Here is a 21295-nt window from a genome sequence, read left to right as displayed (position 1 = left end):
TTTTATTAGGTGCCCAGTCGCTGCTGCAATAACACCCATGCCTAGCGCCTATAATTAGCATTTACGGGCAGGAGTGACCATAGAATATCCTACCATGCGTACCACTAAGACTTACTTTTTACATGCATTCCATTCCCTATTCTTGGCTACCTTCATAATTACCACAACAATGGCCTACATTAACTCCACACCCTGCAATCTGCAGGAGAGAAATATGCGGCTCAGAGCTAGGCTACCACGCCTTTACGACCTCCAAAATAACAGAACTAACTCCTCGACTCTCAAACATATCGTAAATAACACCAACCCTAACCTATTTGCCACAGATGTGGAAAGACCCCTTAAAACACAGACTCACCTTCCTCACAACCATAAAAGATCCAAGTACCCTAAACCTAAACCCACTCAAGAAAAAAAGACCAATCCCACCTTGTCAGGAGCACTCATCAATGCGAGGTCCCTCATAGCACATAGCACAGACATCGCTGACATACTCAATATGGACAACTTAGACTTCTTAGCTGTCTCAGAGACCTGGCTCCATGATGCGGCAGGCCCTGCACTTATGATTGCCATACCAGACAACTACAATATACTTAGAGTCGACCGGCCCAACTCAAGAGGCGGCGGCCTAGCTATTATTGCCAAAACTAAATTAGCAATAAGACTCACCCCACCTCCAGCCATCACATCATTCGAACTACTCTCAGCCAAACTTCCCATCTCGAATAACAGTACACTAACTATCCTCCTGGTTTATAGACCACCTGGCCCCCTAGGCAACTTTGAGGAAGACCTTTCCAGCCTCCTCACTAACAACATCAAAGATTCCACTCAGCTCCTACTACTAGGTGACTTTAACCTAGGGTTCAATGACGTTGAGGACAAACATGCCCAATCTATCCAATCAATCCTAGCCGATCATGGCCTCACTCAAAAAGTCCTAGCTCCCACACACATTAAAGGACGTACTCTAGATTGGATAGCCAACCTGATTTGTACTACCACTATTGCTAACATCATACCTCAAACGTGGACAGACCACCACCTTATCTGCTTTTCATCTATCATAGAACCCTTTCAAACAGATACTCGCGAAATTGCGGCACCTCTGCCTACCAGAAGCAAAAAAGATATCACTGTTGAAAAACTACTCCCTCTCCTCCTACTTGCCCTTACTGCTAGCGCCATTAACCCTGACCCTAACTCATTAGTTGATGCATTTAACATCTCTATGGCCAAAGCTTTGGACACCATTGCCCCCATCAAACTACGCAAAAGTAAACAGGAATCACACCTCAATTCCTGGTTCACCCCCCATCTCAAAGAACTACGACTCCAAAAACGTAAACACCAAGCTATCTGGAGACACTCACCCTCAGCTGAGAATAAAACCCTACTTGCCAACTTTGCAAACAAATACAAGAAAGAAATCATCCAAACCAAAACAAATACATTCAACGAAAGAATCAGCAAAGCCAATTCCAATTCTAAAGAACTCTTCTCCATCCTCAGGGAAATGGAAAACCCTACTGCTCCCATGGATAATGTCCCCAAGGACAAACAGTGGTGCACGAGCATCCAAAATGCATTAGCAAATAAGATAACAACACTACAATCCAAAATTGCAAAGAAGAAAGCCTCCTTGAGCTCCACAGGAATGCATACTACCCCTCTGACAGATACACTAAGTACAGATAGACTAGGTAGTTGTAAACCAGTTAGGTTCACCAACATCTCCATACTGGAAACTGAAAAGGTCATCTCATCCCTGAAACCATTAAATTGCCAGGGTGACAGTTACCCTGCACAAGTAATTAAGGACGCGGCGAGAGACTTAGCACCCTTTATCTCTAAGTTAATCAATGCCTCCTTTAGATCCAGTACTGTTCCCACTAACCTTAAAGAATCATGGGTATTGCCTCTCCTCAAAAAGCAGACTCTTGACCCAGCTATCCCTACTAACTATAGGCCTATAACCACGGTCCCGTTCCTCCTCAAAATCATTGACAGAGTAGCCTACCTCCAGATCCAAAAATACCTTGAGACGAACCAACTACTAGGATCACGCCAATCTGGATTCAGACCACAACATGGTACTGAAACAGCCTTAATTGACCTTAAGACACAAATCGACGAGTTGAAGGACAAAGGTAAAACAGCTATGCTCTTCCTCCTTGACGTATCAACGGCCTTCGACCTGGTTGACCATGCAGTACTTTGCAAGCATCTAGCGTCTGCCGCCCATTTCTCAAGTGAAGCTATGGCCTGGGTACAATCCTTCCTAGCCAACCGTACGATGAGAGTCTTCTCCCCCTTAGCCTCAGCGGACCCAATACAAATCACCTGTGGTGTCCCACAAGGTTCATGTGTCTCTCCCACAATGTACAATATCTTCACTAAGCCACTCTTCGACAAACTTGACAGACTGGGGGTAACCTATACTAATTACGCGGACGACACGCAAATCCTCATACCACTCTCTGGCAACTTTGTCGCAGATACAGCCCTAGTAAACAAGATTTACCTCATCATTCAGGCATGGATGGCCTCCCACGGCCTCTGCCTGAATGATGACAAAACAGAGATACTGATCCTGGGCTCTGACTTTAACCCAAAAAAAACAGCTATACGGCCTTTAATATAGATGGCAACATAATCAAGGTGGTAACTGAGGTAAAAACACTAGGCTTCTACCTTGATTCCACACTATCTCTCAAAAAACAAGTTAACTCTCTGGCCTCATCTACAGCCTACACCTGCAAATTAATCATAGCCTGCAGACCCTACCTCTCCAAAACTAACTGCATCACACTAGCTAACGCCTTAATAATGTCTAAACTAGATTACTGTAACGCCCTATACTCAGGTGCCAACAAAACTAACATAAATAAAATGCAAATACTGCAGAACAATGCTCTTAAAGCAGCCTTGGACTTACCCCGCAGAGAGCATATCACCAATATCAGGAAAGACCACCACTGGTTAAAAATTAGTGACAGAATTCTCCTCAAGACGCTATCTATCACTTACAAAGGTCTCAACAATACAGCGCCACCATACATAGCGGCTAGACTGACCAGAAAAAGCTCCAGCCACCACACCAGAGCCTCCAGCCACATCCTGCTAGAAACCCCTAGATTCAGGCTAAAAAAATCGGGCGGTGCGAGTTTCCCCGTTAGAGCTGCCCAGGCCTGGAACGCACTTCCGTCTGCTCTAACAGATGATCAACCATACTCTAGATTCAGATGTAAAGTGAAAAGTTCACTCCAGACTAATGACACCCGCTAAACTGGTCCCCGGCCTTGCCGTTGGATTTATGCATGTAAATACTCTTGAAACATTTAACATAGACTACCCTTTTCCCCCTTGTGTGATTTGATGTATATCTGCACTATAAATACTGTTATAACATGTATGCATTTACTGTATGTAACCAAGCTTAAGCATTCTTTTACTGCTGCGCCCGCCTACCCCTGGGTTTTGGTGCGCATTATCAAATAATAAACTAAACTAAACTAAACTAAACATGGTAATGTGTACCATGGTATTTGATGGTACACATTTTTTTGATGGTACAAAAAAATTTGGAGTTTTATGGTAAAATTCCACATTTTATTTGGAATAATGTGTACATTTGTTTATATAATGTTACTGTTTTATGGAATATCTATTCTGAATAAACATAAATGACTGACTATACTAGGAATAATTGAACTGAGATCCAGCATTGGAGGATGGAATCGATTCTGCCAGGCATTGGATACCCGTTGTCTGCAGGCCATCCTGTACAGAAGATAAACAGTGGCTGGTTGCCCTTATTGAGCGAGCACAGAGGCGATGATGAGAGAGACAGACCACCAAAAGAAACTACAGAGCAAAGACTGAACTAGAGACCAAACAGAATATACACAGCAAAGGATGTGAGAGTGCACTTTACATCTACCTCCATTGTTTTACTACACCATCTCAGAATTATTTTGCATCACAAAATTCACCTAATTCTGCTTTAACACACTTATCGTGGTCAAGTGCTGTATTAAATAACACAAGCAAATGTGAATTCTCTAAGTTCAGAGTGATTTCTTGCATTCATGGTTAATCGGTGCACATGCCTATACCAATGAACTTATGCATGGTTGGTCGGCTCATGGTCCCGTGGTCAGCTGATAACCGACCAGAGACAATAGAGAACAGCTCTGTACAATAGCTAAGCACATTGTGATGATGGAGACAGCAACTAGAGCTCAACCAGCGTAATGCCTGCCTATCAGGAGACAGGAAAAGCATGAATGAGACAGGAGGGAGCAGGCAGGGTTACTTACCCAGCTGTTCAGTTCGAAATGCAACACTTCTGTCCCCACCGGGATCCGCGAGTGATGCTAAGATGGTGCTCTCCACAATGTCCAGGAAGGTGGTTGTGACGGTAGACACCTCCTGTCTGGTGAGATTGGACCACAGAGAAGTCTGTTCCAAGACTTGGCTGAAACCCTCCATCACATCCTGTGGGCTCAAAACAATGCGGATGTGAGAAGCATATTCTGCAGAATATCTGCCTGCAAATTGCACTGTGGGAGAGCCTTTAGAACATGATTTCAGGCTGTGTAAGAGAGATAGGACTAGTGAAAGCTCATTTCTGATGATAGCCCAAAGGCATAAGAATGAGCGATATGGTGGCAAGCACAGAGCTAGACCCTGGTTCCTAAAGGTAGTTGCTGGCTGTCAGACTAAGGAAGGATTCTAAATAGGATTGTTAGATGCACCTAGTAAAGCACTCACATACCACAGACATACATGATATTGTAAAGAAATGCTCAAAACCACACAGATCTCTGCTTCAAGGTAAAGGAGAGTTTGGCAAAAAACTATGTGCCCTTAACAAACAGAAGGTCAGTTTCTGGTGTCAAGAACAGAAGTACTAGTGGAATGGACACTGTGGCCGTCTTCTCTTCATAGCAGATGTTGGAAATGTTGAAGAAAATAGCATTCTGTGTGTTCTTCCTGCACCTATCAATCCTCCTGGAGACAAGGCTACCTAGCATGCATCCTCATGCGTGTGATATCTGCATACGTAGACAACGCTGGCAGATGATGCCAATACTCATGGTGATTCTGCTCGGAGCAGAGTCTTCATGATTGGGCGTTCTTCCCAGCTAGATCCTGGGCCACCACTGACCAACCAAGCTACCCTGGTAAACCATTTCTGAGGCCATGTTCTTTTTATCAGAAATGCTTTTCTAGGCTGCTTGGCTAGATCTAGCCATGGTTGTTGTTTGGTTAGATCTTGCCAGGAGTGGGAGAAAATCCTTTCTCTTGGCTGTGCAGCTTTGCTTAAAGATGGAGGGAAACATGAGAATTGTGCAGAAAACCTCAAGAAGAGCAGTTGTGATGGCGAATATAGGCATTTTTCCTGAGGTTTTCTGCGTGCTTGAAGACAATCACCATTCCACATCGATTAAGTGCAGATCAGCCAAACAATTATTGGGGAATACACCGGCAGCAGAAACAGACATTCCGCAGGAATTCTCCATGGTGGGCCGAATGAGAGTGTTCATGATTGTGAACTTGACTGTTGTTCTCTTTTCCCCTACTGTTAAGATGGTTTTCTAGAACTGGCCTGGTGGAAAGATTTCAGGAGGACATCCTAGTTATAGTGATCACAGAAACTCTGAGAGGTTAGCCAAAACCCAGTTAAGGTAGCAATGGAGAGCAACCAAGGCTGCTCATGAGAGTGTGTGTGGGGCCAGGGGTCCACAATGGGTGCACACCATGAAGCACACAATAATTTGGTTTAGACAGGTATGTATAAACATACAGTATTCATTCTAGGCCTTTGATCACACAAATAAAATGAAAGACGCCGGTGATAATATTGCACAATAATAAATAATAAACATATATAGAATTACCATAGGTTCTTGAAATGCAAACAAATGACTTAAACACTACACGAGGTAAGCAAAGTAATGCAGTGAAAATGGAACCAAGTCACAAGTGATTTTCACTAGCTTCAGCAGTCCAATCCCTAAGAAGAATGTGGTCTTGTGCCAAAAAGTCATAGGAGCCACAATGCTTCCCCCCAGAATGTACCTGTTGCAGGAAAGTTACCTGTGGTGGTGATCGGTCAAAATAAGATATGCAACAAAGTTACTTAGTGAGTAAAATGGGTTCTTATCTTTCAGATGGTACTACCCAAGTTCAATGACCAAAAGACAGTGGAAAGGAATGACAGAATAAAAAGGATAAAAAGAGACTGGTTCTCAATGGGTTATCCTATGGGGGCAGGGGGAAAATGCTTTGCATTTAGTTACCCCCCTGAGTGTGATTTTCCCAGATTACTAGATGGATCGACTGGTGGGGGTTAGGTTGGTCGCTGGAGGTCGGTTTTCCAGCTGTTGTAGGTGCCCAGGTGAGCTTTAGTTGCAAGGATTCTTCTGGTCAGGCAAAGATGAAAGATACTACCCATGGCGATGAAGAGATGCAAGATTCAATATTGCAGGCCGCCTCAGGACGGGAGCCAGTTGAGTTCCAGCAACAGCCACAGCACACAGATGATGGCAAGAGTTATCCCAGTCACAGTTGAAGAAGCTGATTCCTTGATGCTGGGATGCTGAAATTCGGTGCAAGGGGACTTGTACCACAAGCTGGCGACTACCAAAGTTCCCAGTGCAACTGCGGAAAAGCGATGGTTCTAGCGAGATAGCCCACAAGAGAGCTGAATAGAGCTGGGACGCTTCCGGAGGCTCAGGATGGCTGGATCCTCGAGAACACATCGAGACTAGTTGGTCAAACTAGTCCAAGAGCTGGAACTCCGCTCAGGGTCTTCAAAGATCAGGTAGTCCAACATGGCTTAACACAGGAAGGGATGCTAGGCCGCTTCGGGAGTCGTCTTTGGATCTTCTGTCGGCTGTTCTTCTACACAGAATTCTTGGCTACATTTCTGATTTGAAGAAATGGTTGCAGGAGTTCTCTTCTCATCCAAAATCCCGGTTGGAGGTACGCCCCAGCCGACGAATGGCAAGGATCTGCACCATTCAAACAGTCAGCAGTGGTCCAATCAGGGACAATTGCTGGTTTCACTCATGCCCCACACCTTCACTCTCTGGCTCCCCAGATAGGGAATGGGACCAGCCAGTCCCACCCACATTTTGAGCCCCACACACACAAGGCAGCACTACCTTTCCCTGCAAATGAATGACTGTATATGGGATTTCCTGACCTAGCAAAGCATGAAGCAGGCCAAACAACAATACCCAAAGAACAAGTGAAAATCTCGTGGCATGGCAATTTTGGGCACTAGTCACATTTAGTAGCCAGACGCAGAAAATGCAAATGTGCTCACTAAAAAGAATGCAAAAATGGTAAACAATGTTCTGCTTCCACTAGCTTGTCTTTATGTACGTATAAAAGTTACCAAAAATCACAAGTGTAAAAAGCTGGTGTGAAACAAAAGTATCCCCATTGCATTGCATTTTAAGATGCGGTGTGCAATGTTAAAAAGTTACAATATCCAAATGGGTAATATAGTTTCCCAGTACCGATATAGTCTTAAGGACTGATCAGTTTGCCCACGTCAAATAAGCAAAAGCCAGGAAAGTGAAGCTGAAGGCTTCACTGCCCTGTAAACGGTAATGACAGGATCAAAAACAGCGCAAAAAGAAAGGGGGTCCATATAAACTATGGAGGGAAGGTTGCAAACAGAGCAATCTCTCCGAACACCTACTTCTCGCACTATTATTTCTTCACACCTGTTATATTAATGCCTTTTCTCCATATACTTTATTCTCTTCCACGCAATACCTAGATATCAAATAATATGCACATCTCATTTGAAATAGCACTGAGCTTTTTAACAATTGTATTTTCCAAGTTAAAGTTACTACGGGGCCTTTTCTTGAAAATGATAAGATAACTCCCTTACCGGTTTAATAATTCATATGTCATATATCTGGTTGCCACTCTGGTCGCAGTCACAGTTTCCCTCCACTCGCACAGGGTTTCGGCACTTTGAGACCACTACGTGGTGAGGTACACCGTATAAAAGTCTAGCAAAATAACATAACATTGCATGCGATAAAATGAACTGTGTCCATCTGACTTTACTCCATTCATCCTTTAGTTTGTTACTGTCACTAATGCATATGTGTACTGATCTTATTATTGTAATGCAATTCACGTTTTTAAACTTAAATAAATGATGTCACAAATATATAATAACAAAAGTCTGCTAAAGATATAAAAACTTAAATAAATAAATAAATACATTCCGGCTAGTGGTGCCCTTCAGCACAGTTGAGTATAACTATATGCAACTGCACACTGACAAGACGTGGTCAAAAAAGAGCTCAAAGAAAACCAAAAAGCTGAATAGAAACAGCCAACTAGATTCAGACTTGTAGCTTGGAGGTCTGGTTAAGTCTGGTTCCTCAATAGAGATGATCTCACTCTAAGCAGAAAAAGCAATCAATTACTAACTACACCCATACAGCATCTGCATTCTTTGCACACATCAGGAATATCAGTAGAAAGCTAGCAGTGCATCTCCATAAATGAATATTAGTCTTTGGTAACCATATATTCAGGCACCGGCAGGTTAGTAATGGTTGAAAATTGTCCCTAATATAAGGCATCTAGAGAGTTCACATGCATCATTCCTAAAACTAGGTGGCAGTACCTTCCGCAGCAGGCCCTCAAGGACATCAACCACAGCTTTGAGTACTTCCTTGTGTGGCTTTTAGGATGATTGTGGCTTTCAGCTCATACTCTACATACTTTAGTCAAAGGTTTGTTCATGCGATGAACAGGGATAAGACATGCGGGAATAGCTTTCTGCAAATCATGGCAAGTCATTGCTCTGCCTGAGGTTTAACTGTGCTGTTCGTTGTACAATATCATTAGCCATTCCGTGAATAGGGCGAGCAATGACACAAGTGACACATTGTTTAAATGGTTCAAACAAAGGATTTGTATTGATAAGATTGCAGTTTAAAGTGGTTGAATCAATACCTATATGTTCTAGAGGAAAAGCTAATAATAATACAATTATGAGTGCTACGGGTTGAAGTGATATAAAGTGGGGTTACCAGAGTTTATCATTATTGCTGGTTCTGATTCGAATCATAAATCTTTATCCTCCCCTGACAAGTCCTTTTATCTTCCTCAAGATGCCTTGTTCTATAAAGCTAGTGTCTTAGAATGGAAGACCAACTCATAGATCTAAACCTAGTTTTATAAAGTCATTAGCCTCCCTGGATGCCATAAACTAATACCATACATTTCCAAGGATTTGGCCCAAAGAACACGTTCCATAAACCTGGTCTTCAAAAGTCCAACCTTAATCTACTACAGAAAAACAGAAGTATTTCTAAGGAGAGTGTCTTGTCTTGATTACTCGCAGTCTGGTATTCTACTTCAGGCCTGTCTGTTTTCACCTTGTTTCTCGAGGCCACTCTCTGAGTTCAGGTTTCAAAGTTCGCTCATCTTTAGGGTTTTCCACAGCCCCATAGAAATCGCATGTCGACTTCCTCAGTCTCTTGGGAGGATCAAGCGTCGAAGCAGGCGTCGAAGCAGGCTTCCCTATTGACTTTCTCAGGATTCCACAGATCCCGTGTAGTCCATAGTTTTCTTAGAATTCCCACCTGCTCCCTCCTGCAGCGTGACATCCTCAAGGATATCAACTTTCTCATGCCTTTCAGACCATCCCTCCTGGACTTTAACTTTTTTTTTTTTCAACAGTCCCTGCCTCCCATTGATGTGTTTGTCAGGTAGATGAAATAGGGTCACCCTCCTGCCATCAGTCACTCTTTTTTCTGGTTATGTTAGGGTCAAAAGTAAGGATTGGGTTTTCCGATTGCCTCAAGGGTGGCTGTGCTTTTCCAACACTCTGGAAGGCTTCGCTACTCAAGGACTCCAGATCTGGACAGCTTTCCGTCTGGAGTTTCCAAGCTTTCTACAGATCAAGACTGACTTCTACCAGCCAGCATTGCGTTGCTGACCTCCTTCTAGGGACTGCACCTTGTTTTGGATGAATAGTCACGTCTGCATCCTCCAGGAATCCAGTGAGTCTTCCCAGGCCCTTTTATATTGCCTGGACTGGGACTTAGCTCCTAGGATGATTTCTGATAGGTTATTCCTCAGTGGTGTTTGAATTCTCAAAATTGATTGGTTATACCCTGTGTAGATTGTACTGTTCCTCATTATTATACAAAGTTTAAATTAGTTAATTATCTGAGAATCTTTACTACAGCTAACAACGGTCAGCGAGGTTTCAAACGTGTTTGTGAAGGGAGATTCCATCTTGGAAGCTCTTTCAAGGAGTGGGGCGGGTCCACAGTATCCAGCAGTCTCTCTACACAGAGTACACACGGTCTCTATTGCTTGCTTCTATTCAAGTAAAATTCAGCTTTTATTTACCAGGATTGATGGCATTTACATTTCTTACAATGTGCTGACAGTTTCGGGGTCCCAGGATTATGGTGTATATTGCCAGGCATCTTGGGAGATGTAGTTCCGTGGGCCATGACTCCTTGTCTCTTCATCAAGACGCCTTATTCTATAAAGCAAGTGTCTCAGAATGTAAGGCCAACTCATAGTTCTAATACCTAGTTTTATAAAGTCATTAGCCTCCCTGGCTGCCCTAAACTAATACCAAACATTTCCAAGGATTTGTCCCAAAGAAAACGTTCCATAAACCTGGTCTTCAAAGGACCAACATTAATCTAGTACAGCAAAACAGAAGTATTCCTAAGTGTCTTGTCTTGATTACGCACAGTCTGGTATTCTACTTCAGGCCTGTCTGTTTTCACCTTGTTTCTTGAGGCCGCTCTCTGAGTTCAGGTTTCAAAGCTCGCTCATCTTTAGGGTGTTACTGCGCTTCAGGGAGGACAGCGAGCCCGGAGGATCACTCCTTATCCACATCGGGAAGCATATATTTTTGTATGTAAATATTATTGAAACAAAGGTCTTGAACAGTATAACTGATGTAAGTTAAAAAAGCAATTTATTATAAATTGAAGTTCCATACCTTAAGTACAATTGTGGCATTTTCCTCCTCACCTGCCTCCCTGATGAACTGCAACAAAGCGCAAAGTGCACCCTTCAAAGAGAGAATAAGAGCCTGGTTATGGGTGTTCAAAGGGCAAATTATTCAGCTTCGAATAAGGGAAAAGATTCATTTTAAAAACAAATTGAAGTTTGAAGTAACCAGGCAATTGAAGAAGACATCATTCATACTCAAGAAAAACATAACCACAATATATATAACAAGCAATTCCATTTAGCACATTACTTGGAATGTTGACTATGGCATGGCCAATCATAAGGAATAGAATGTGGGCATTAATTTAGTATAATATTAATTGGTGTTCTTGTATAGCACATCATGCTGGATTCCTCCCTCTTCTAAGTCCTGTAATAGTGAATGTTATTATTACCCAGTGTATCTTTATCTAATTTATAGACTTTGAAGGGAGGAATGGGATTTGGGTCAATGCTTGGCTGCATACAAATTATTCCTTAGCAATTTGAACAAGGTTTAGAGCATGGCAGGTGTAAAAGGCAGGACAGCTGTAAGAAGTTTAAAGCTGAGTGAGCAAGATGAAGTAGTGATTAGAGTCTGTGGTGGGAGAGAAAAAGAACGGTAGAGGAGAGAATTTAGTGGAGAGAAATACCACCAGGAAGAAAGGTAGCAAGCTAGGCAGTCATTGTGGTATAAAGAAGTATGAGGCACAAAGAGAGCAATAGGGGATCGAAAGGAGTGGGAGGGAGACCAGAACAGACAGTAGGTAAGATATGGGTAGAGAATGTCGGGTGGTGAACAGGGTTGCATATATTTATAGAACATTAGAGAGAGGAGAAGCGACCTTGCTAGAAAGTGCAGGCCGTAGAAGAGAGGAGGGTGAGGTCAGAGATCAGCCAAGTTAAGGGTTGAGAGTACTTGGTTGGGGAGAAAGTTTGTGGGATGAGAGATGCTCTGTAGTAACAGTGACCACGAGTACAGAAAGTGGTCCAGGAATGGAGAGGATGACAGGGAGAGAGTGAGGCGGGGGCAGACAATGCAGAGAGAGAGAGTGAGTTGTGAAGAGAGATTGAAGCAAGTTGATATTCCAAGGAAGAAATTAGTGAGCGACAAATGTGCGGAATCAGCAAAGATGCAGTGATCACAGAAGAGCTGATGGACAGGTACAGAGATCTGGATTGGTAAGAAAAGCAGGGATGTGATTGAGCAGTGGGACATTCACCGGATCTCGTCACTTTTCCCCATAGGGGATCTCTTCCCTATGGGGCTAGGCAGGTGAGGCGGCTACACAATAATCCCCCTTGGAGTGTTAAAAAGAAGGAGGACCTCATAGGGAAAAACTTTCCCCATAGGCATAGGGACTCCCAACCATGGAAAGAGCTCCCTAAATCATTGCCCCCGGAAGCTGTATCCTTGTTGACTCCTTCCCTTTCACAATTAGAAACTAACACTGTGTGTTATTGTGAGGTTTTCTCCTGTCTCATCTATAAAGGCTAATGTTAAGAAGGATTTCTGAACTCTGACCTGGAGCGGCAGAGGTTCAGAAGGCCAACCTAGTTTCTTGGAACAGGGTAACCTCTGAACAAGCCAGACCAATCAGGGTAGCTATGGCAGGGGGTCAAGACTAAGTCTTGGGAGGGGTGAGGGTGACTGAAAGATCTCAATGAGCACACAAAGCAAGGACACTTACAAATTACTCCAGACAGGTGTTATATTAAAAATATAAACACATTTTTTACAAGGCCTTTGTAACATAGACCATAGCAAAGGATCACAGTAACACTAGACTAAACCAATACATCATAATCAACACAATATATATACAAGACCAATGGGGTATAAGGGGTTAAAAGCACGAAATATGTAGACCAACTAGATGGGGAGGAAAACAGGCAGTGCAAGTAATCTTTAGACCCAGTTCCCCATCAAGAATACACCTGACTAATAGTTTTAAGCGGCTTCACTTCAACACTACAGCTAAGTCAATGCCTAGTCTGGGATGCTGAGGGAAACCCTTATTGATATATTTTTAGGTCCAGTTCATGTACTCTGGATGACAACGCTTATATAACACCCCTCTCTTAGAATCCCCCTGACCCCACTGAGCCAAGAAGTAGGTCTGTTTTGCAAATTTAAAAGGTTTATTTGAGAAATATAACAATATATATCTATCACACTTTTATAATAAATTAATATTGGATATCACACTTAAAATATGACAGTGATCAACAATGGATAATGTTCTACTGGTAAACTGATTTGGTTACTTAGAAGTAGTATAGAGGATGAGGTCGCTGAAATGCTTTATGGTTTCAAGGAAATGCAAGGTGGAATAAATGCAGTACAGAAAATAAACTGATATGGTTTCACAAGAGATAATATGCTCACTTTTCCCCTGGTGGCAATTCACCCCCCTATATGGAATGCAAGGAGAAGGAAGTAACACACACAGTCTTCAGGAATACAATCAAATACAATACGGAATTCATCCCCCCCCCCAGCAAGCTTAGACAACAGGTAGAAGTTTGAAACACAGGCCCAAAATGCTTTTAAACGTGATGGCAATGGATGGGAAAATGTGTTAACTGATTTTAATTCCCTCTAGAGATTCAGGATGAGTGGTAGACACTTTAAATCAGTTCAGGTCAGCCCTAACTATGGTTCAGGGATGGTTATTAGGTTGCAAACGAATTTTAGCAGTTCAGGCAAAAGCGGCTATCTTTTTACAGATGACGAAATCAGGCCAAATCGCAAATCGCTGTAAATTTTGCGAGTGCGTAAACCGCGATTGCGGTAAAAGTATAAGGAAGATTCTAAGCTTTCTCGTTCCTAGGACAAACGGTTCCAGAGATACAGACAGTTTAATAAAGGTAGATTTTCGGATTTAAAGTAAAACTCAAAATGACAGGTGACATCTTGCAGCTGCAGAATTGACAGGTGACAGTTGTGCAGCTTTAAAAATGACAGATGACACGATTTCTAGGAGGCAGTTCTACTTAGGTTAAAATAGTTTGGATTAGATTATTTTAACTAAGAGATTGGGTTCTGCACAGTTCTGGCGGATACTCACTCCTAATTTTGAAATGAATGGGCCTCGTCACGGATCTGGTCAACACGTCCAGCGGCGGTTCTCTCTGCTCGGCGGGTCAATCAGGCACCGGTTCTGCTCACATCGATCCGGATCTCTGGTTCTGCTCACAGCGGTCTGGGTCAGCTCTCTGGATAAAGCGGCCTGTGGTTCTCTGGATCTCTGGTCTGGTCTCTGGCAAATGTTCTTGGCAAAGAATTCAAACAGCTCGCCCGGCTGTTGAATAGTTTGGTTAGGTTTGCTGGATTCTGAAGGCCTGCTGAGAATACTTTTGCTTGCAGTGGGCCTTCTAGGTTCAAAGTTCTGTAGTCTATGGGTGCCTGGTTCTGGTCTCTGTCTGGATGGGATGTCTGCCGCCAAAATGCTCCGCAGAACTGGAAAATGAATCTCTCTACCTGTCCCAGAAGTCTCTTTTTATGTGTTTTGGAAGTGGGTGTGTGCATGGCATAACTGCGCCTGCCCCTCTCTACTTGTCATTGGCCCAATTCTCCCCTCTCCCATGATTGGGGGAAGGAAATGGATTGTCATCATGATGAGGTCTGTTTATGGGTCAGAGGATCCTCCCCTGGTCAATTTGCCCACAAATCTATATTTGATTCAAATACATATTTCCCAGATACACAATTTGTTGAAATTACATGTACATATTACACCTTGCTTAAGGTAGTCTCTGTTCCGACCCTGGCATTTCCAGGCGCTTGCATTCAAAAATGGCAACTTATTTTCGATTTTAGTGGGTTTTGCAATATGGGATTTTCATCAAAAATTATACAAAGGTACATTTCCCTTCCACATATATCCCAGTAACTTATCATGTCTCTAGCTTAAATACAGTGTCTACAATATTCATAATTAGCGGGGTTTTGCCCCAGAACATGATACAAAGTTGAATCTAGTCTTAAATTGAAGGTACATTTCTTAGATTAAGGGTCTCCAAATTGCACATTTCTGTCATCTGGTTACAAAGAGTTATCAATGTTTCTATAAAATATATATTTGTTGCAATTCAACTCCCCAAAGTGTTTGGGTCCGCCTCCAGAAGTCTGGGTGGGTCAGTGATCACATGTCTCTCCTTGCTGGCAGAGGGCTGTTGACAGGAAACACTCAAAATTAACATACCCCATTCAACTGAAAGAGCCTTTTGTGTGGGCTCCAGCAGGCTGCCTGGAAGTCTCTCCTCAATCAATCAACAGGGTCATGTGATATCCTGACTCCTGGTGTGGGAATCTCTGAGGTGTTAAGGTTTCCCAGCCTCTTGGCCTCTGGGAACAGCAGGTGGCTAAGATTTTCAATTAACCAACATGCTTTGAAGTCCCTGTTAACTCAGGTCCCTTTGTCAGCCAGTTCTCCTGTCAGAGTTTAGACCGCTAGCGCCGCCTTGTGGAATTTGTCGGTACTCCATCCATTTTTGGGATCTGTCTTGAATTACTGCATTTAAATAGAGTGGTCTTTTGCTTCTTGATAGAATAGGACCCTTGCTTAACATTGTTTTGATGGCATCCTTACAGTAGAGTGGTGATGTGGAACCCCCCACAAGAAGGTTGTATCTTTGGAGTGGTCTTGTGCCAACTGCGCAGTTCTCCTGGATTCTGGCGTGAATGTGGGCGGCGACAGCTCATCCCCACATCCACCCAGTCTATTGATTTAGTTTGTTCTGGGATAGAATAATGGGCGGCGACAGCTCATCCCCACATCTACCCAGTCTATTGATTCAACATGGGTCAAAACCCTTGACAAGAGGCAGTCCAAGCCCTACGAAGAGAGGAGCCTTGTGCTCAATAGTACATGCACGCGCTTGTGCCAAAAGACAAAATAGGGTCTCTACAAGGGTCTCTAGCAGCTCAGGAAGGTGGATAAAGCGATGAAGAGAAAGTTCCCACTATTCAAGAAGGACCTGCCACTTGAGGGCAGAGCCAGCTTGAGAGTGAGGGATGGAGTTGCTATTTCGCAATAGCTGTGGAAAGGAAAGGGGCCCTCAGGGGCCTCTTGTGCGTAAAAATGGGCTCATGCGTTAGGGGCCACCGGTTGGGGTAAGGACTACTCACTGGTCCCCGATGCAGGCAGACCGAAACTTCGCCAGTACGGTCCACTTCGCTTGCAGGTTTGAATGCGACAATCAGGATGTCTCAACACCATGTAGTTCCCAAGTTGCAGCGAGGATTCCCAAATGGGACAGTGGCGATTTCTCCGCTCAGGGGGGTAGAATCGGCCCAGTTCCACTGCAGCAGGCTTCAGGGGCAAAGGGGTCACAAATGCAGTGAACTTGCACATGTCGTTGCCTCAGCAGGGCAACACAGTAACTGCGTTTACTCCGGTCCGGCAGCACTCGTCTCACTTCAGACCTGGGAATGCCAAGTGTACGAAATTCGGTGTGAGGGTGCCGTGGACACGGAGATAGCAGTATACCAAGTTTCGAGTGCCTCCTCAAAATGGCGGCGGCGACAGAGCAAAGGTCCCATGTAAGCTGGTCAGCCCACTGGTTGGGCCAGGGACACTTCCGAAAAAGGCTTACTTGCAGGGTTTGATGAAGGTGCCGAGAATAGTTGATCCCACGATCAGAGGCAGAGGGGTCCAACGGGACGACAGCGGGCTCAGGGTGCCAACCCTTCCAGCGGGTCACCAGCGGTTCTTTGACTCGGCTTCTTGTTGCAGGATACTTGGCTCCTTATCCCTTGTTCGGTGTGAACTCTGGAGATCGACATGGTAGCAGTGTTTTCAGCCTCCTCTTATCCAAAGTTCCCTTCATGCCAAAACGGAGAGGACCCAATGGGAGATCTGTTCACAAACATTCACCCCATACGTGGACCAATCATGGACCACGGTGGTCCCAGGTATTCAGGACACTCCAGACTCTCTGGCACCCAGGATGTGTATTGGGAACAGACATCCCAGCCACATCCTCGAGGCACACACACAAGGCATGTAGAAGCCCGCGAAAGCATTGGGTTTTGCGGGAAAGTGCAGGTGAAGGGGCAAGATGGCCAAAGGACAGGACAAAGAACCTCGTGGCATGGCCATTTTGGATCCAGGCCACGTATTCGTGCCAAACGTGGTAAACGCGGTTAACATGGCAGGAAAGGGTTAAAAATATAAGAAAACGATAGCTGCCAGCAGTCCTGTCCATGACACATCTGCACAGTTCATAAAAAGTCCAGCGAGAGTTTCTAGGGCCTTTGGAAATGACTAGAGACCCAAGTGTGCTGTATGGTAAGATACATTGCACACTTGTTACATGTTGCACAAAAGCTGCAACATGAGGAAAGGACTAAGGGAAACAAAGTCTCTCAGTACTGGCTGTCTTAAGGGCATGTCAGTTTCCCCATAAAAAGTGAGCGAAAGCCCAGAGGAGTGCAGCTGAGGGCTGTGCTTCTCTGGCAAAGTCAGTCAATAGTGTTAAAACAGCAGCAAAAAGTTTGGGGGTTGACACATGGAGGGAAAATTACATACAATTATGAAATCTTTCCTAACAGCTAATGACACTGAGACGAAGAAGAACTAAGCAAACATACAGATTACTAGTGAAAGGAATCATCTAAGAACTGGGACGAGGTGGCCACTGGAAGACATGAAGATCATCTCGAAGAGATTAACCGTGAATGCTGATGCTGTGCTGGGGCAGGCCCTGCCATATCAAGTGAAAAGCAAAGAAGGATTAACAAAAGGAGGCAGCAGGAAGAGCAGCGAGAGAAGCTGGCGTCCGTCCTGCACTGCCCAGGAAGTTCAAATCCACGGCAACCCGAGTCCAGAGAGATTGATGGTCTCTAGATCAGAGGAAGCTGAAAGAGGCTGCCATGTTGTGGAGAAGTAAGAAACTTGGTGGTGGCATGACCTCTAGGAGGGGGACGGGGACCGTCGGCTCTATTAACGATGCTGAGACTGACGAACCAGCTCTGCAGGGCCGCATCGAGAAGTAAGAACTTGGAGAAGTAAATTTAGAGGACGTATGTGGGGGAACCCCGAAGAGACGACACCAGGAAGAACCGGTAATGCTCCAGCTATTAATTCAAGGTAACGGGAGCTGTCTAAGGGCTGGGTGGAGTCCAGGGAGTTTGTAGAGTCATGAATTCCTCGGGAGTGATCGCCCTCATCACAGTAGTGATACCCTGAGAACCAAGACTCCAGTATTCTTGAGCCATTAACCACTGACCATATGCCCTGATTATTATTACTCTTGGCAAAGGAGGCGACAGTACGCCAAATTTAATTTGCCTTGAGTGATTGGTGCTGTCGTATTTTAGATACTTTTATTTTCCACATGGCATTGTGTCAATCAGTATTCTTTAGATCGTGAATAGTTATTCTAAGTTTTTTATTGGCCTCATGTATAATTCTATCAAAGTTTTTCCCCTTAGCATGACTGGCATTCCATCTCTCGCTAGTACTTAGGTATTTGCATTTTTGGATGGTCACTGTTTTAATGGTTCCTAATATTTTTTCAAATGTTTGTATCACCATTTCATCACAGTTATCTATTTGATACACTGTGTTCTCTATAAATCTAGTTAATTCTCGTTCTGCTACAGTTTTACCTTTTTCCAATTTAGTTAGATTCCAAATAATTCTATTTCCTTTATTACTGATGCCCATATTTCCATTTAATTGATGCTTACAGTTCTCTCTGATAGTTGGGAACAGTAGGTACAGATGATCCCTTTCCTCACGACATCCTACTGCCTTGTCTAGTATCAAGAAATTGGCAATTTCGTTTTAATTACCATATAGTCAATGTAACGCTCACCTGATTCCCACAGAGGCGCAGGTCTGGCTTCGAGTGCTGATGCTTCTTCAATGGTGAAGCGCAGGACTCTGAAGATGGACAGGAAGGGCCCTCTATTCTGGCTTCTCCGGCTCGCAGGAATATTCCCCTGTGCGTGAAAAGGGAGTATTACCTACTGACTGAGTTATGCTCAAGCCTCCCACTCTCTTCCAACCCTCCACGATACCCTTCCACGATTCCCCGTGAAGTCTCACCTTAGGGTCAGGAAGGATGAGCTCTCCATCCTGCTTCTGATGCAGGGGCGCGTTGAAACCCAGTTACTTCACTGGATTGAGGATTGATGGGAGTTCAGGTAAGCTTGACTATTCAGATAAGGCTCTGTAAAAGTTCTGTTGCAAGTTCAAAAGTCCAAGCTTAATAATAATGTTCATTGTCTTTTTGCAGCAAGCACTAATGCTTATGTCTTTTTTCCCCTTGGGGGCCGGGATTCGGAATGCCGGAGATATGGCACCGACCCGAAGTGAAACATGCAGTTCCAGTTCCAGTAAACGGCAGGTTAGTTCTGGATGAGCGCTCAGGAACTGTCTTTGCATACGCTCATTCAATGTCTTTGTCTTTTTTCCCCATAGGGGCCGGGGTCCGGAAAATGCCTGGAAGCGGCAAGACCCGAAATGAAATGGGAATGACCCAACAGGTAAGTCTTATTCCCTTCCTTCTCTCACCTCTTATTCTTGTCTTTTTCTCTAGGCTCTGGGAAGTGGCTGTGTATCCGGATGATCGCTGCTGAAGATGGAGGAACCCAGGAAAGGTGAGTGAAATGCAGCGCTGCAGCGATCGTAACAAAATGCTTTTAAAAATAATGTCTTCCCTTTCAGGATCGTCGGTGATGTCTCCGTGGTGCAGATTTAGCTGGTAAGTTCTCTTGTCTCCCTTTGCAGGTGACACAGGATGCTGACAGGCGTGGCTGAAGTCCAGATGCAGGAGCTGACACGGTGAGCGTCCAGCTGCGAGGAGCAGAACAACGCGAAGCGTGAGTTGCTGATCGGGTGTGGTTTAAATAGCTTTGGAAGAAGTCCCAAGTGTGTATCCTTCCTCCGATCAGGTATGTATCCTTCCCCGACCACACCCGGGTGGAAAGTAGTCCCACAGGTAAAGTAGTTCCATTGAGGCCTCAAGACGGCCTGGATGTGGCAGTATGGTCTGCATCAGGTAAGTGCACATTAAAACACTTGAACACATGTCTAGCTTTATGAGCTTGGCGCCTAAGGCGCCAGGACAGAGGTCCAACATGAACCTGGCGCCTAAGGCGCCAGAACTGCGTCCAAAGGGCCCCAGCTTGGGCCCGCTGGCACTCCCCTGGGGAAAATGATGCCTGCCTCTGGGGTCGCTGGGTCGGACCTGGCTCCTTGGAGGAGGTAGGCATCATGACAGTCAATTGTAGACAAACTATGCCCATTTACTCGTGTAGAGCTTCATTTATAGTAGCTAAGCGAGTTCCCTTTCAACATAATCAGTTGGTGTTAAAGAAACAGTTTTGCCCATGGTATGCCTTGTGTATTGGAGAAGCCATGTTCTAGAGGGCCAGATGAATGCCTACCATCCACATACTCATTGGAATATACAATCTAAGCATTCAGGTCACCTAATATTATGATTGGAGTGCTTGGATCACTTTCTTCCAAGATCTTGGTGACTGTCGCAATATTTACTTTATTGTATGCTCCAGTAGATGGATTGTAAATATTCATCACTAGCATTGGAGGGATCTTTAGCTGGTTTACAGATTACAGATACTGCCAACACCATAGCAGTAGACCGATTCGTATTCGATCCTGTCCAAGGGTGCCTAATTTAGGACAATAGTCCTCCTTTTGGCCGGCCTCTGGGTCCCTTTTTTGCCAAGCGTTGTATTGTACAGCGTCCATCTATTTCACATTGTTCATAAAGCCATGTTTCTTGTAGAGCTACCACAAGAACATTTTGAATATTGACAAGCAGGCCATCTTCGCCTAAGTAGTGATAGCTTCCTCTTGTATTCCACAACATCATCACATCAATGTCATCAGGTCTGTTTCTCAAAGTGTGTTTTAAAAGCCACCGGCAAACATTGCCAGTAGCCTTCGAGCTTCTCTCCTAGTTGGTCTACTCCTAGCATACTCTCCTTGTTCTTGTTAGCTGCAGCTGTAGGCTGCCTGATTATCTCATATTTATCTTTTTCACTGTTGTCAGCCAATTGTATATACTTATTTCTATCAGAAGCGGGATTCAAACAGCGTGTCGAATACTTCACTGCTTATTGATATTTCACTACAAGACTAGCCAAGACTCTTAAAATGGCTACGCTGAGTTAGAATGTACTCAAGAATAGAAATATCTGAGCACCATACGGTCACTGTCGCAGAAGTCACTGGTTGATCGACTATTTTGAAATATTTGGATGACACCATACGCAGTGGGACTATTGATTGACATA

General features: G+C 44.2%; 1 protein-coding gene across 3 annotated transcripts in view; it reads right to left on the bottom strand.

Annotated features, from left to right (window-relative positions):
• Positions 1 to 21295, bottom strand: part of LOC138447680 (adhesion G protein-coupled receptor E1-like) — a 908650-nt gene that overhangs the window by 207958 nt on the left and 679397 nt on the right. For all 3 annotated transcript variants that reach the window (XM_069603943.1, XM_069603945.1, XM_069603944.1), the window contains 2 exons: positions 11024 to 11095; positions 4326 to 4503 (listed from right to left, as the gene is read on the bottom strand). In XM_069603943.1, the coding sequence (XP_069460044.1) occupies positions 4326 to 4503; positions 11024 to 11095 (250 nt within the window). The remainder of the gene's footprint in view (positions 1 to 4325; positions 4504 to 11023; positions 11096 to 21295) is intronic.

This window comes from Ambystoma mexicanum, chromosome 3q, assembly GCF_040938575.1.
Source record: "Ambystoma mexicanum isolate Mex_15411 chromosome 3q, UKY_AmexF1_1, whole genome shotgun sequence".
NCBI classification, from domain to species: Eukaryota; Metazoa; Chordata; class Amphibia; order Caudata; family Ambystomatidae; genus Ambystoma; species Ambystoma mexicanum.
Note: the sequence above shows the minus strand (reverse complement) of the source record. Positions and strands in the feature narration are given on the sequence as shown.